This window comes from Trichosurus vulpecula, chromosome 5 (genome assembly GCF_011100635.1).
Source record: "Trichosurus vulpecula isolate mTriVul1 chromosome 5, mTriVul1.pri, whole genome shotgun sequence".
NCBI lineage: Eukaryota > Metazoa > Chordata > Mammalia > Diprotodontia > Phalangeridae > Trichosurus > Trichosurus vulpecula.
Window position 1 is genome coordinate 284,118,978 of NC_050577.1, and position 14,628 is coordinate 284,133,605.

Below are 14,628 nucleotides of genomic sequence, written 5' to 3' on the forward strand. Positions count from 1 at the left end.
GGCAAGATTAATTTCTATGTCCCATTGCCTGTGTATCTTAGTTTCTAGTTGCATGCAAAAACTTTTTTTTGTTGTTTTTGAACATCTGTTTTTAAAACTTTGAGTTCCAAATTCTCTTCCCTCTTCCCTTCCCACCAATCCTCCCTAAGAAGTCAAGCAATTCAACATAGGCCACATGTGTATCATTATGTATAACCCTTCCACAATATTCATGTTGTGAAAGACTAACTATATTTTGCTCCTTCCTAACCTATCCCCTTTATCCAATTTTCTCCCTTGACCCTGTCCCTTTTCGAAAGTGTTTGTTTTTGATTACTTCCTCCCCCATCTCCCCTCCCTTCTATCATCCCCCCTTTTTTATCTTCTTCCTCTTTCTTTCCTGTGGGGTAAGATACTCAACTGAGTGTGTATGGTATTCCCTCCTCAGGTCAAATCTGATGAGAGCAAGATTCACTCATTCCCCCCTCACCTGCCTTCTCTTCTCTTCCTACAGAACTGCTTTTTCTTGCCACTTTTATGCAAGATAATTTACCCCATTCTATCTCTCCCTTTCTCCCTCTCTCAATATATTCCTCTCTCATCCCTTAATTTGATTTTATTTCTTTTAGATATTATCCCTTCATCTTCAACTCACCCTGTGCTTGATCTCTCTCTCTCTCTATACACACACACACACACACACACACATATACACACATACATCCACATATATACATACACACACACACACACACACACACATATGCATATTCCCTTCAGCTACTCTAATACTGAGGTCTCATGAATCATACACATCATCTTTCCATGTAGGAATGTAAACAAAACAGTTCAACTTTAGTAAGTCCCTTGTGATTTCTTTTTCTTGATTACCTTTTCATGCTTCTCTTGATTCTTGTGTTTGAAAGTCAAATTTTCTGTTCAGCTCTGGTCTTTTCACTGAGAAAACTTGAAAGTCCTCTATTTTATTGAAAGTCCGTATTTTGCCTTGGAGCATGATACTCAGTTTTGCTGGGTAGGTGATTCTTGGTTTTAATCCTAGCTCCATTGACCTCCAGAATATCGTATTCCAAGCCCTTCGATATCTTAATGTAGAAGCTGCTAGATCTTGAATTATTCTGATTGTGTTTCCACAATACTCAAATTGTTTCTTTCTGGCTGCTTGCAGTATTTTCTCCTTGATCTGGGAGCTCTGGAATTTGGCGACAATATTCCTAGGAGATTTATTTTTGGGATCTATTTGAGGAGGCGATCAGTGGATTCTTTCAATTTCTATTTTGCCCTGTGGCTCTAGAATATCAAGGCAGCCTCCTTAATAATTTCTTGAAAGATGATATCTAAGCTCTTTTTTTGATCATGGCTTTCAGGTAGTCCAATAATTTTTAAATTATCTCTCCTGGATCTATTTTCCAGGTCAGTGGTTTTTCCAGTGAGATATTTCACATTGTCTTCCACTTTTTCATTCCTTTGGTTCTGTTTTTATAATATCTTGATTTCTCAAAAAGTTAGTAGCTTCCACTTGCTCCAATCTAATTTTTAAGGTAGTATTTTCTTCAGTGGTCTTTTGGACCTCCTTTTCCATTTGGCTAATTCTGCCTTTCAGGGCATTCTTCTCCTCATTGGCTTTTTGGAGCTCTTTTGCCATTTGAGTTAGTCTATTTTTTAAGGTGTTGTTTTCTTCAGTATATTTTTCAGTATTTTTTTGGGTCTCCTTTAGCAAGTCATTGACTTGTTTTTCATGGTTTTCTCTCATCCTTCTCATTTCTCTTCCCAATTTTTCCTCTACTTCTCTAACTTGCTTTTCCAAATCCTTTTTGAGGTCTTCCATGGCCTGAGACCAGTTCATGTTTTTCTTGGAGGCTTTTGTTGTAGGCTCTTTGATTTTGTTGACTTCTTTTGGCTGTATGTTTTGGTCTTCTTTGTTCCCACAGAAAGATTCCAAAGTCTGAGACTGAATCTGGGTGTGTTTTCGCTGCCTGGCCATGTTCCCAGCCAACTTACTTGACCCTTGAGTTTTTCAGTGGGGTATGACTGCTTGTAGAGTAAAGAGTATGATGTTCCAAGCTCTAGGGTATGTGCTGCAACACCAGCACTCCTTCCCCAAGAACCCCGAATCCGGACTGGACTTAGATCTTCAGCACGCTCTTCACTCCTGCTCTAATCTGCCACTTAATTCTTCCCACCAGGTGGGCCTGGGGCCTGAAGCAACTGCAGGTGCAGTTCTGTAGCTGCCCCACCTCCGCTGCCCCTGGGGCGGTGGCCAAACTGCGAGCTCCTTCTTTCATTCTGTCCCCAGCAGCTTTTCCCACTAACCTTCTCTGTTGTCTTTGGTGTTTGTGTGTTGAGAAGTATGGTAACTGCCGCAGCTCACTGATTCAGGGCGCTAGGGCCTGCTTCACCCGGCTCCTGATCTGGTTGGTCCACGTGGCCCACGCTGGGCTCTGCTCTGCTCCAGTCCCAGCTCCATGCGTGATAGACCTTACCCAGAGACCATCCAGGCTGTCCTGGGCTAGAGCCCTGCTTTCCTCTGCTATTTCGTGGGTTCTGCAGTTCTAGAATTGGTTCAGAGTCTTTTTTTATAGGTTTTTGGAGGGACTGAGTGTGGAGCTCACACTAGTCCCTGCTTTCCTGCTGCCATCTTGGCTCTGCCCCCCCGTAAAGGAAGTTTTGTTAGGAAAATGTTGGCCCTATCACAAAAGCCATCTTACCTGTCTGATCGTGCCAGGTAGAAACTGCATTTCAAGAAACATATAGTTCCATTACTCAATACTTGGGGTATTCAGGGAGAACTAGCACCTCTAGTGTGAGGGCTTGCTAAGGCTTTTTCAGGGTTGCTCATCCACTTTTGGGTGTTTGCCTTTCACCTGTGGCTCCAAGAAGTTGGAGCGTGCACAGCAGCCACACCCCAGCAAAACTGTCTCAGCAGACAGGCTAAAGTTAAGGTTAACCAGGTTGAGAGTAACTGTTAGGCCCCAAACCTATCAGAGTTGGGGCATGTCTACCCCAAGCATATGAAGACTTCACCTGGCAGAATGGGCAGATGAGAACAGTTTGTTCCAACAGCCACAAAGGCAGCTGAAGCAGGTACTGTGAAGTGCTTAGGGTTGGTCTGACATCAAAGACACCAAGGTAGTCCACTGCATCCCAGGCCACTGCCAGTCATCTTGACTTTTGTCTTGCCACTGGACTTCGACGACTCTGAGAGAGTGGGTGAAACTGATGACTTGGTGCAACTCTGTCCTCATTTAAATCCACTTCTGTTGGTTCAACTCTGTCCTCTTTTAAATCCACTTCTATTGCAAGTCAAGACATCACCCTGTGATGTTATTGGTCCTCTTAGAAAAAGAAGGATGAACAACAAGATCCATTGCTGAAGTAATAGGATTTTGTTATAATTTTTCTTATAAACTGTAAGAGAAGCAATACCTTTTACACAGAGTAAGCACTTGGAATATATTAATCTATCTTTGCTTAAGTTAGATGAACTTTCATTAGAAAATTAGGGTATCTGTCACATAAAAACTAATTTTTCACATTATGAAACAAAATCAATTGGTTTTTCAATGAGGATTGTTTTGCAGCAAATATTTATATTTTTCTTCACGGCTACTATTAGATGTAGTGGAATTCTGCTTAAGAAATAGCAGTAGTCTGTGAATATGATTGCTATTCCTTTTTTTCCTTGTTTTTAAGGTGGTCTGTTGGAAATGTTCTGACTATAAAGCTCAACTTGAATATGATGGTGGTAAATGGAGCAAGGTTTGTAAAGACTGCTATCAAATAATAACTGGATGCACAGACAGTGAAGAAAAGAAAAGGAGGGGAATCTTAGAGGTATGATAAAAAAATGGGAGTCTTGTCCTTATATATTATTTAAACTTTTTAATGACAAGTAGTATTTTATTCCATCACAATCATATACTACAATTTGGTCAGACATTCCCCAGTTGATGGGTGTCTCCTCAATTTCCAGTTGTATGTCTCCGCAAAAAGAGCTACTACAAATATTTTTGTACAAATAGGCCCTTTTCCATTTTCCTTGATCTCTTTGGGATACAGACCTAGTAGTGGTATTGTTAGGTCATTTACCTTTTCTAAGACTCAGGCAACAGTTTAAGCAACTTAACTACTAAATTATAGTTATGTCAATGGAAAGAGTCACTTCCAACTTAATCACTGATAACTTACCTTATTGATGCGTATTTGGGTGTTTAGAAGAATTGCTTTCATTTGGGGATAGGTATAGAGAAGTTTTAAAATAATTTCATTCATTAGCAGATTTATTTTGTAAGTTATTAATTTTCTAAGGATTTTAATTTATATTTTTTCAAGTTGTTTCTCTATGGTAGTGTCTTTATCTGTAATTAAAGGATAATACGTCTCTATCTCCTTTTGTTGTCTTTGCTACATATTCACAGATTGAATCAGCAGAGGTTTCTGGAAATAGTGTAATATGCAGCTTTCTTCAGTATATGGAAAAGTCCAAGCCCTGGCAAAAAGCTTGGTGTGTGATCCCTAAACAAGAAGCTCTTGTACTCTACATGTATGGTGCCCCACAGGTACATCATAATATTTGCCTTCTATTGAGCATGCTAGTCAGGAATAAATGGAGAGGACAAGGGAAGTAATTCTAGAAACCCTCAGTCCCTTTTCTTTAAAATCAAGCATTCAATAACTTAAGCTTCGGCTCACTAAAATTACAAATATCCATCATGTATCCCCCAAATTCCCGAGTTTTCTTACTCTAAAATGTTTCGTTCTTTTTTATTTACCTTGAAAATTTTTCCCTCCCCTACATGAATAAGATTTTCCTATTTTTATCTTTTTTCCTATCAAATGAGTTTGACAAAGATTGAGTTGAATTTGGGATTAAAATAGGGCATTAAAGAAATTTAGCAAGGGGGGCATCAAGGAAAATAATTGCTTCCTTTAGATGTAAAAATAAATGTACCTAGATGTACATAAATATACTTTAGATGTCAAAATAAATGTTCACCAAAGTGAACATCTGAAATTTTGAGGGAAAAGACATTTAAATAAATCTAATTTAACATCATTATATAACAGCCATTGAGAAGAAGATATAGGTGTGTTTTGAACTACTTTGGAAAGTCAACCCCTTGACTTCTAAGTGCCAAATTTCTAGATATGAGATGTCCACAGATGCATTGCTTCCAACAAATCAGAAATGCATTTTTTAAAATAAATTGAGGGGGAGAAGGCATCTCCTTTAAAAATATACATATAAAATATATTTGTAATATTGGTTATTAAAATGCTTTAGTGAGGTGACACCAACCAAAATACTAGAATAACAGGAAGTAATACAGCCCACCTCCCACAGAGTGGTGATTGAAAGATCAGTGATTGAAAAATCTGTGGAAAGTCCTAGTAGGATATCTTTCCAGCCCAACATCACAAGTTTGACCCACCAGCAAGTAACTAGAATAGGACCTGTGAAACAAGGGTGGGCCAAGATCAATATCTCAATTCCTAGGGCACCAAACAGGTAGTGGGGTAGTATCTCTCAGAACAAATTGCATACTCAGCCCCATGCCTAGGCCAGCAAGTAATAAGGTCCCCAAAAGAGGCCAAAATGAGTACTTGAGTCCCAGGGCTCTAAATAGGAGCCAGCAGTGCAGCAAAAGTCACCCTAATGTGGGTTGTTGACTTTACCTTTTACCCAGGCCAACAAAAAAGGGTCTCCCAGAAAGGCCCAATCCAAGATTCAGCAGACTGAGGTCTTCCAGAGTATATCACAAATTTTTTCCAGGATGCAGAACAGGGATAGGCCAGCAATCCAGTCACTCTGAGCCTGCTGAGTCTGATGGAAGCTGAGGTAAATTACTATTTATCGGAGCACTGCCCTGGGACAAGTCTGTAGCTGCCTTGCCTGGACATGAACCAGAGTCTGGAACTAAAAAAGCCCAGGAGGGAAGCAGTCATGCCATGCTCTTGATCTGACCACATAGCGCTCACTGAAAGGCTGCAGCTTCCCACTTCAAACAGTTTCTATTATCCTTCAAGAACACTGCACTCAGTAATCAAGGAACACAGTGACAGGACCCCAGGAAAGAGAGGCCAAGATCATTCAATGTCATAACAGTCCTGACAGAAGCTCAGTGAACCTGATTCTAATACATAGACCTAATAAAAGAAGTAAAGAAGTTGGAAGAAAGAATAAACAACAACAAAAGATAAAGAACTGACTTCTAACAGAATATATCCAAAACACTTACAAGTAAAGCATTTAATAAAAACACAGCTTGATCCCAAGATAAATTAGGATGTCTACAAGAAATGAAGCAAGAGGGAGTTTTTTTTAAGTTTAGAAATTATATTATAAATGAAATTTGTGTGATAGAGGAAAGAACTGGGAGAAAAGACAGCTTTGGAAGACTGACTAAAAAGAGAATTAATAACTGAGCACAAGAGTTACAAAACCTTATCAAATTCATTGAAAGTATAACAAACAAAACAAAACTTAATGGAATTAAAGGAAAATAAAAGATGTCTCATATTTTTTTAAAAAAACTAACCTACAAAACAGATAAGGAATTTAAGAATTTAAGAATCATTTGATGAGCAGCATGGGTACCCATCAACTGGGGAACAGTTAATCATAGTACATGAATATAATGGAATATTACTATGCATAAGGAACCGTGAATATGATGAATATAGAGAGTAATGGAAAAATTTGTATGATCTGATGCTGAACTGAGTAAATAGAACCAAGAGAACTACAAATACACACACATACATGTGTAGTTTTCTTGGCTCTGCTTACTCAGTATATATGTGTGTGTATGTGCATGTATACATGTGTGTATATGCATACATACACATTCATGCAGTGGCTACAGCCACATAAATGGAAAGAAAAACTGTAAGATAAACAAAATTAAATTTTACAATAATTATAAAAAGCAAAGATGACTTCAAAGAAATGCTGTGAGAAGACATCCCCACCTCTCTTTGCAGAGGTGAGAGGTCCATAGGTGTGATACAAACTTTTTCAATGTATCTATCAGTTTGGGGGGGAGGTTCTTTTAAAAATATGAGTTATATTGGGTACCTCTCGGGGAGGAAGAAGAGGAAAGATACTGGGGAAAAATCTGGTAATTTATCAATAAATATTTATTTTAAAAATAGGGAAAACAATATTGGATTACCTGAAAGCCATGACCAAAATAAGAGCCTAGATATCACATTTCACGAAAGAAAGATGCTAACATATCTTGGAATGAGAAGGGATAGTGACAGAATCCATCACTCTCCTCCTGAAAGAAACCCCCATTAGGAATGTTATAGGCAAAATATAGAGCTTCCACATCCAAGAAAAATACTGAAAACTGCCAAAAAGAAAGAGTTTGAGTACATCGGTACCATATTCAGGATCATACAAGATTTAGCAGCCACAACTTTCAAGGTGTGGAGAGTTTAGATTATGCTATTCCAGAAGACAAAGGACTTAGGTTTATAACTAAGAATAACTTAGTGAAATTGAATATAATCAATCAAAAGGAGAGGGGGGATGGACCTTTATTGAAATGAAGGACTATTAAGCCTTCCTGATGAAAATATTAGAGTTGAGTAGAAACTTTGAAACATAAACATGGGAATAAAGAAAAATGTAGAAAATTAAATATAACCAATCAATCTGAAGTGACTTCATAAAGATAAAGTGCTTATATTCAATAGAAGGGATGAAATAAGTATACCCTCAGAGGCTTAATGTCATCAGGGGACATAGAAGGAATCAAAGAAGGCAGAAGGCCTTGAAGCTGTTTTGTAATGTTTTGATGATTGTTTTAAAAAATTTTTTTTTAAAGGAAAGGAAAAAGCAAGGGGAAATAATACACCAGAAGATAAAAAAGGAGGGAGTGGGGGGAGGGGAGACTTAGTATCTCATATAATTAGATTCTGCTGGTAGAAGTCTATACAGAGGCATGCAAGAAATTTCATTTGTCATTAAAATCTCACTTTCATCTGAACTGGACAAAGGAAGATAAAACACTGACATACATACAAAGTTTGGTGTAACAATACATTTAACTCAACAGGAAAAAAGATGAGAACAGCAGAGACTGGGGAAAGGAACAATTAAGAAGGGTATGTTTAGAGAAGGAGCTTGAAAGGAAAAAAAAGAAAGGGTAAGAACCTGAAATGGGTTTTTGCATAAGTGGAGAAAAGGGGTAGGGAGGAAAGAAACTGGTTGGTTTAAGTCCACTGATGTGGACCATGTTCCTCCTGTTCCACAACCCTCTCCTTCTTTGTAAAGAAGGAGCAGGAAATAAAGAGAGAGAAAAGTATAAGAAAATAACAGAGGGAAATGCAAAATTAATTATTATAACTGTTTGTGGAAATGGAACGAACTTTCCCATAAAATGGAAGAGGATGGTAAAATGGTTTAGAAATTAGAGTCAAATAATATGATGTTTATAAGAAACACAACTGAAACATAAAGATTAATAAGAGGCTGAAGCAAAATCTACTGTGCTTCAGCTGACTCAAAATAAAGATAGTCAATCAGACAAGGCAACACCAAAAATAGATTTATGTAAGAGATAAACAGGTAAATTACAATTTGCTGAAAGGTACCATAGACAATTAATTTCAGTACTTTACATATGTATCCCTAATGACATAACATCTAAATATTTAGAGGAGTTTAGTGAATTACAGGGAGAACTAGACAATAAAAATATGAGTGCAGGGGTTGGCGGGACCAGCTATGGTGTTTGACCCTTAGTCAAATCTATTATCAACAATAGTAAAAACAAGAAAGAAGTTAAAGACCTGAATAGTATTTTAGAAATATTAAATAAGATCGATCTTAGGCAGTGGGGGTGTGTGTGTGTGTGTGTGTGTGTGTTCGTGTACTCATACATACATATACATGTATAATATACACACACACACACACACACACACATATATATATATATATATATACATAGAGCATATAGAAATGTGTGTGTGTGTGTGTATGCCTGTATATAAACATATGGATGTTTGTGTGTTTTAATGGCATCTTTACAAAAACTGACAAAACATTATGGTATAAACACCCCAAAACAAATGCAAAAACACAGAAATATTAAACACATCCCTTATTCACCATAAAACAATAAGAATTATAGTCAATGAAATGCCACTGAAGAAAGTTTAAAAATTAATTGGAGACTCAGTCAATAAACATTAAACATTTACTGTATACCAGGCACTGTGTTAAGTGCTAGAGATACAAAAAGAGGCAAAAGATAATTCCTGCCCTCAAGGAGCCCACATTCTAACGGAGGAAACAAGCAAATATATTTGTACAAACAAGCTATATTCAGTATGTATAGAAAATGATTAACAGAGGGAAGGCATTAAAAGTAAAAGGCATTGGGAAAATGCTTCCTATAGAAGATGGGATTGTAGTTGGGACTTAAAGGAATTCAGAAGAAAGCATTTAGAAGGGAAAGCCTTCCAGGCATGGGGAAAGCCAGAGAAAATGCCTAGACCTGAGAGGTGGAGTGGCTTGTTCATGGAGCAGTAAGAAAAACAGTGTCAATGATAGAGTACATGGTAGAGTATAATATATAAGAAGACTGGAAAGGTAGGAAGGGGCCAGATCCTGAAGGGCTTTAAGTGCCAAACAGAGGATTCTGGAATTAATCCTGGAAGTAATAGGAAGCCACTGGAGTTTATTGAGTAAGAGGGTGCCATAGTTGTACTGTCAGGAAAATCACTTTGGCATTTAAGTGGCAGTGAAAAGAAACTGAAGGTAGGCAGACCTACCAGCAGGCTTTTGCAGTAATTCAAATGAGAGCTGATGAGGGCCTGCATCAGAATGATGGCAGTATCATGAAAGAAGGGGGTGTATTTGGTAAATGTTGCACAGGTGAAGTTGACAGTCCTTGGCTACAGATTGGATGTGAGGCTGGAGTGGGTGAAAAATATTGAGGAGTTAAGGATGACACTGAGGTTATGAGCCTAAGGTTTTGGGAGGATATTGTTGCCCTTTACAGTAATAGAGAAGGTAGGAGTGGAGGGATTTGCTTAGAAGGAAAGATAATGAATTCTGTTTGGGGCATGTTGAGTTTGAGATGTTTAAGATGTCTACTGGACATCCATCCATGAAAGTAGTGGATAGCTTGAGTAATCTGTGGCTGAAGCTTGCTGCAGGGCTTTATTAGATATATAAGGGGGTCAAGAATAGGATAGTATAGAATTCAACTGGTTCATCAAGTGTTGTGTGGTTTGTCCTTTGTTCTTGAAGAGGACCATGTCATCAGGAAGATGATGATATGACTTAGAATTGACTTTGATATGAGTGAGGGAGGGCTGTGTGAAGTCACCAGCCTTACTTTCTCCTCCTGAGCCATCTGGGTCCAGTGGCCAGATATTGATCAGGGCGACTGGAGGTGGCCCAGGATGTAGTGTAAGACCTTTGTCCTTTTAAGCCAAGGTCTTTTCACGTCCTCACTTTGAGTGAGGCAACACTCATTCAATTGGTGAATAGTGCCTCTTTAAGAAGTGATTCAAGGGATGGCCCCTTTAATAAAAAAAAAAATCAAACTGGGAGGGGAAGACCCGGGATCAAGATGGAGAAAGGAAGATTAAATGATTAGTGTAAGAGAGATGACTTGGGGGACAAGGGATTGGAGTTTATAATGTGGACAATGAGAAGCATTAAGGGAAGGCAGAAGGAGGGATGGTAAACCAATAGATACTCATCAGATAAAAAGATTAGTTGAACATGGACATGGTGCATTTATGGGTGATGGCAAGATCAAGGGAATGACCATCTTTGTGAGTGGCTGAGGTGGGGTAGAGGAGTAAGTCATGGAAAGTGAGTAGGTTGAAAGCCTGAGTGGTTAGGGTATTTGAGGGAGAGTCAGTATGAATGTTGAAGTCCTTTAGTTATAAGGGCAGAAGCTGGGGAAGAGAAAAGTTGTGAACTCATTGAGGTATTGAAGTCATTGGGGAAGGAAGGAGAGTGAACCAGAAGTCTGTAGACAGCAGCTACCAGAAATTTGATTGAATGGAAGATGGCTCTCAAAGGAGAGGTGATAAAGGTGAGGAGAAAACTTGGAAGTGACAATAGAGAGCAAAGAGTTTTCCAACTCCCTCTTCTTGACAGTAGCCAAGGGTAATGAGTGACAGTGCAGCCAGTACTTCAAAGGGTGGCACCAAGAAAGCTGTGCTATCTTGGGAGAGATAGGTTTTAGTGATTTCTAGAAGACAGAAGGAGTAGGAGAGAGAAAGAATTAGGACAAAAGGATATTTAATTCTAAAAAATTGGTGGGTCAGAAAACAAATTATGGAAACAATAGATAATTTCATTAAAGTTGATGACAACATAAAATTTGAGGATGCACCTAAAGCAGTCTGTAGGGGAAATTTTATGTCTCTTTACTCTTTCATCAAGCAAAAAAAAAAAAAATCAGACCAATGAATTGGGAACATAATAAAAAATCTCGAAAACCAACAACTTTTGAAATCCTAAATTAAACAACAAAATAGAAATTCCAAATAATGAAGACATTCACAAAAATAAAAGGTTGTAAATAAATGAATTGATAAATCTAGGAGCTTTTTAAAAACAATAAACATAAATGTTAGGTTATTTAATTATAAGAGAGAGGAAAATTAAATCACCAAAATAAAAAGTGATGAAAAGGTACAAATTACAACAAATGATAAATTGTATCATTAGAAACTACTTTGTTATACTAAATCCTAACAAAACTAACAGCTTAACTGAAATGGATATTTACAAAAATGTAACATATACACATTAACAGAACAAGAAATAGATAATTTAAATAAACCAGTCTTAGAAAAAAAGTGAACAAACCATAAATGAACTTCCAAAGAACATAAATTCCAAGACCATATTCATAAGCATAAACAGGGGGAATTAGGATGGAGACCATATTCATTTTCAGGTGAATTCTACTTAAATATTCAAAGAACAATTCTAATATAAACTGTTAGGGAAAATAGGAGAAGCAATCTTAAAAAATCCATTTTATGATACATACAAAAATAGAGAAGGAAGCTCTGTCCTGAGTCCTCTTCTCTTCTTTTCTCTTTACTAATTTCTTTGGTGATTTAGCTTAGCTCCCATGTATTCAATTACCATTTCTATGGAGATGATTCTCAGATCTAAATATCTAACCTTAAAGTTTGCCTGAGCCCCAGTCCCATATCAACAACTGATTTTGGATACTTCAAAATCAACATCTCATAGGCATCTTTAAGTAAATATGACCCTAACAAAATTAATCTTTCCCCTAATACTGTTTGATTACTCTGTCATCCAGACTTTGGATCTTTGAAATCATCTTTGATTCCTTTCATGTACCACAGATATCCAATCTGTTGTCACATTTTGTCATTTCTACCTTCTCTCCAGTCTTATAGTCACCTCCCTATTATATTATCACCTCATGCTTGGACTACTGTAATAGCCTAATTGGACTCCCTCTTTCAAGTTATCTTCCCATCTAATCCAGACAAAAATTTATTTTCTTTCCCTCCTATTCCTATCGTTAAAAGTAAAAAAACATAATAACAAATATTCATAGACAGGCAAATTCCCATAGTGGTCATGTCCAAAAAATATATGCCTTGCGTCCTGAGGCTATCCCTACTTTGTCTGGAGATACTGCTTCATCATTTGTCCCTGGGAATCATGTTCGATCATTGTGTTGATCAGAGTTTTTATGGTTTGTTTTTGTTTTTAACTGTGTCATTGTTATTGTATAAACTGTTCCCCTAGTTTTTTTCACCTAAATTTATATCTGTCCATACAAGTCTTTCCCAGGTTTCTCAAATCTTTCTATTTTAAAATTCTTAAAGCATAATAGTATTTCAGTAAATGCATATGCCATACTTATTCAACCATTCTGTTAGTACTTCGTGGGTACTGCAAAAAAAGCTGCTATAAAAATTTTTTAATGTATATTGGGTCTTATTCCTCATCTCTTTGGGTTGTAGACTTAATAGTTGCTCTACAGTGATAAGGATATAGTTTATCAGTTTTTTAAAGCATGGTTTCAAATTTGTTTTCAGAATGGCTGGACCAAATCTCAGCTCTAACAACAATGTTAAAGAGTATTTGAGGACTATCAATATGTACATATGTTTAAAGTCCTCTAGTATGAGGGCAAGAGAGAAAGACTTCTGAACCAGGCACTGAATTCAATGAGGAAGGAAGGAGAGTGTCCTGAAGGTCTGTAGAAAGTAGCCACCAGAATTTTGATTGGGTGATAGATAATAGATAGAGGAGGAGAGATTACTGAGAGACGGCAGCAAAGGGTACATCCAAAAGTGTCAACAGTTACATGATTATATATGTATGCATATTGCATATCACATGTTACACAAACACATATTAAATGTATATATTGCATTTTCTTTCCATTCATAAAACAGATCTGTTGAGGGGGTAGGATTTGGCTCTTTTCTTTATGATATTCTCTTCTAAATCATAATGGCATTTTGTTCTTAGGATGTCAGAGCTCAAGCAACCATTCCACTCCTAGGATACACAGTGGATGACACACCAGGGAGTGCTGATCCTCCTCACAGTTTCAAACTGACCCAGTCTAAGTCTGTGCACAGCTTTTCTGCAGATAGTGAGGAACTGAAACAGAAATGGTTGAAAATCATCCACTTAGCTGTCAAAGGTGAGACGCCAGAGTATCCAAATGAACTACAAGTGACAGTAAATGATCATCCTGGACTAAAAAGAAAGCCAGAGTGCTGAGTTACAGTTGTCCTATTGTTGTGGGTGTAAGGGGAAGGTGGGGTGAAGCTATGCGATGAAGCAAATGAAGGAAAAAAAACCCCAGAAAATAAGACATTCCCAAAAACCCTACACCTTTTAGCACTTTATGTTAAAAATACAGGTTCATAAGCAAATTTTGGGGTGGGAGAGGAGGGGTGCAGTAAAAACAGACTATTTTCTTAAACTTATATATCATTAATGAAGTTGCTGTATAGTCATTTCGCTGATAATTTTTTTTTAAATGTGAACAGTGAAACATCTTTAAGAACTTTGCCTTGAGCATTTACTACTTGTGTTTGTCTTAAAGAAAATGGCATTTGATTCTCTTGCTATTAGCTTAAAACGCGCACAGAGTCTTTGTTATATTCTTTGCTTATGTAGGACTTCTGACAATTTGAAAGATATACCTCCATATTGCCAAAATAGATATGTAGTGAAAAATACAGGGAAAGTTTAGTTTAATGCATTCACTTTATTGAAGTTAGTATCTAAAGCTATTTACACACGTTGTGTATGTTATAATGTATTTTCTTATAGAAAAAAATCAAAAAGACAAATTACATTGACTTTTAGACTTCCAGTTTACCAAGAATAAAGGTAATTGTTTTTCTTTTTAAAAAAAAGTATTATTCAAATAAGAAAAAGAAACAGAAGTATAAGGATTTATGTATATATTATATCAAATAGATTGTACTTTGACTCCATGGTTCTAGGATCATGTTTGTCTATTATTTATATTAAAAAGAAAAAAACAAAGCATGTTTTATCTTGGTATTAAGCAAAGTATTCTAAGATTGTTTTTGACAGTTTAATAAGTTGATACCTAATGGTCTTGATATTTT

At 37.0% G+C, this 14,628-nt stretch overlaps 1 protein-coding gene across 3 annotated transcripts in view; it reads left to right on the plus strand.

Moving 5' to 3' along the window:
* FGD4 (FYVE, RhoGEF and PH domain containing 4) overlaps nucleotides 1-13,867 on the plus strand; it is a 234,369-nt gene extending 220,502 nt beyond the window's left edge. For all 3 annotated transcript variants that reach the window (XM_036759654.1, XM_036759656.1, XM_036759655.1), the window contains 3 exons: nucleotides 3,691-3,831; nucleotides 4,416-4,556; nucleotides 13,508-13,867. In XM_036759654.1, coding sequence (XP_036615549.1) covers nucleotides 3,691-3,831; nucleotides 4,416-4,556; nucleotides 13,508-13,765 — 540 coding nt within the window. In that variant the 3' untranslated portion in view covers nucleotides 13,766-13,867. The remainder of the gene's footprint in view (nucleotides 1-3,690; nucleotides 3,832-4,415; nucleotides 4,557-13,507) is intronic.
* Nucleotides 13,868-14,628: the final 761 nt, after the last annotated feature.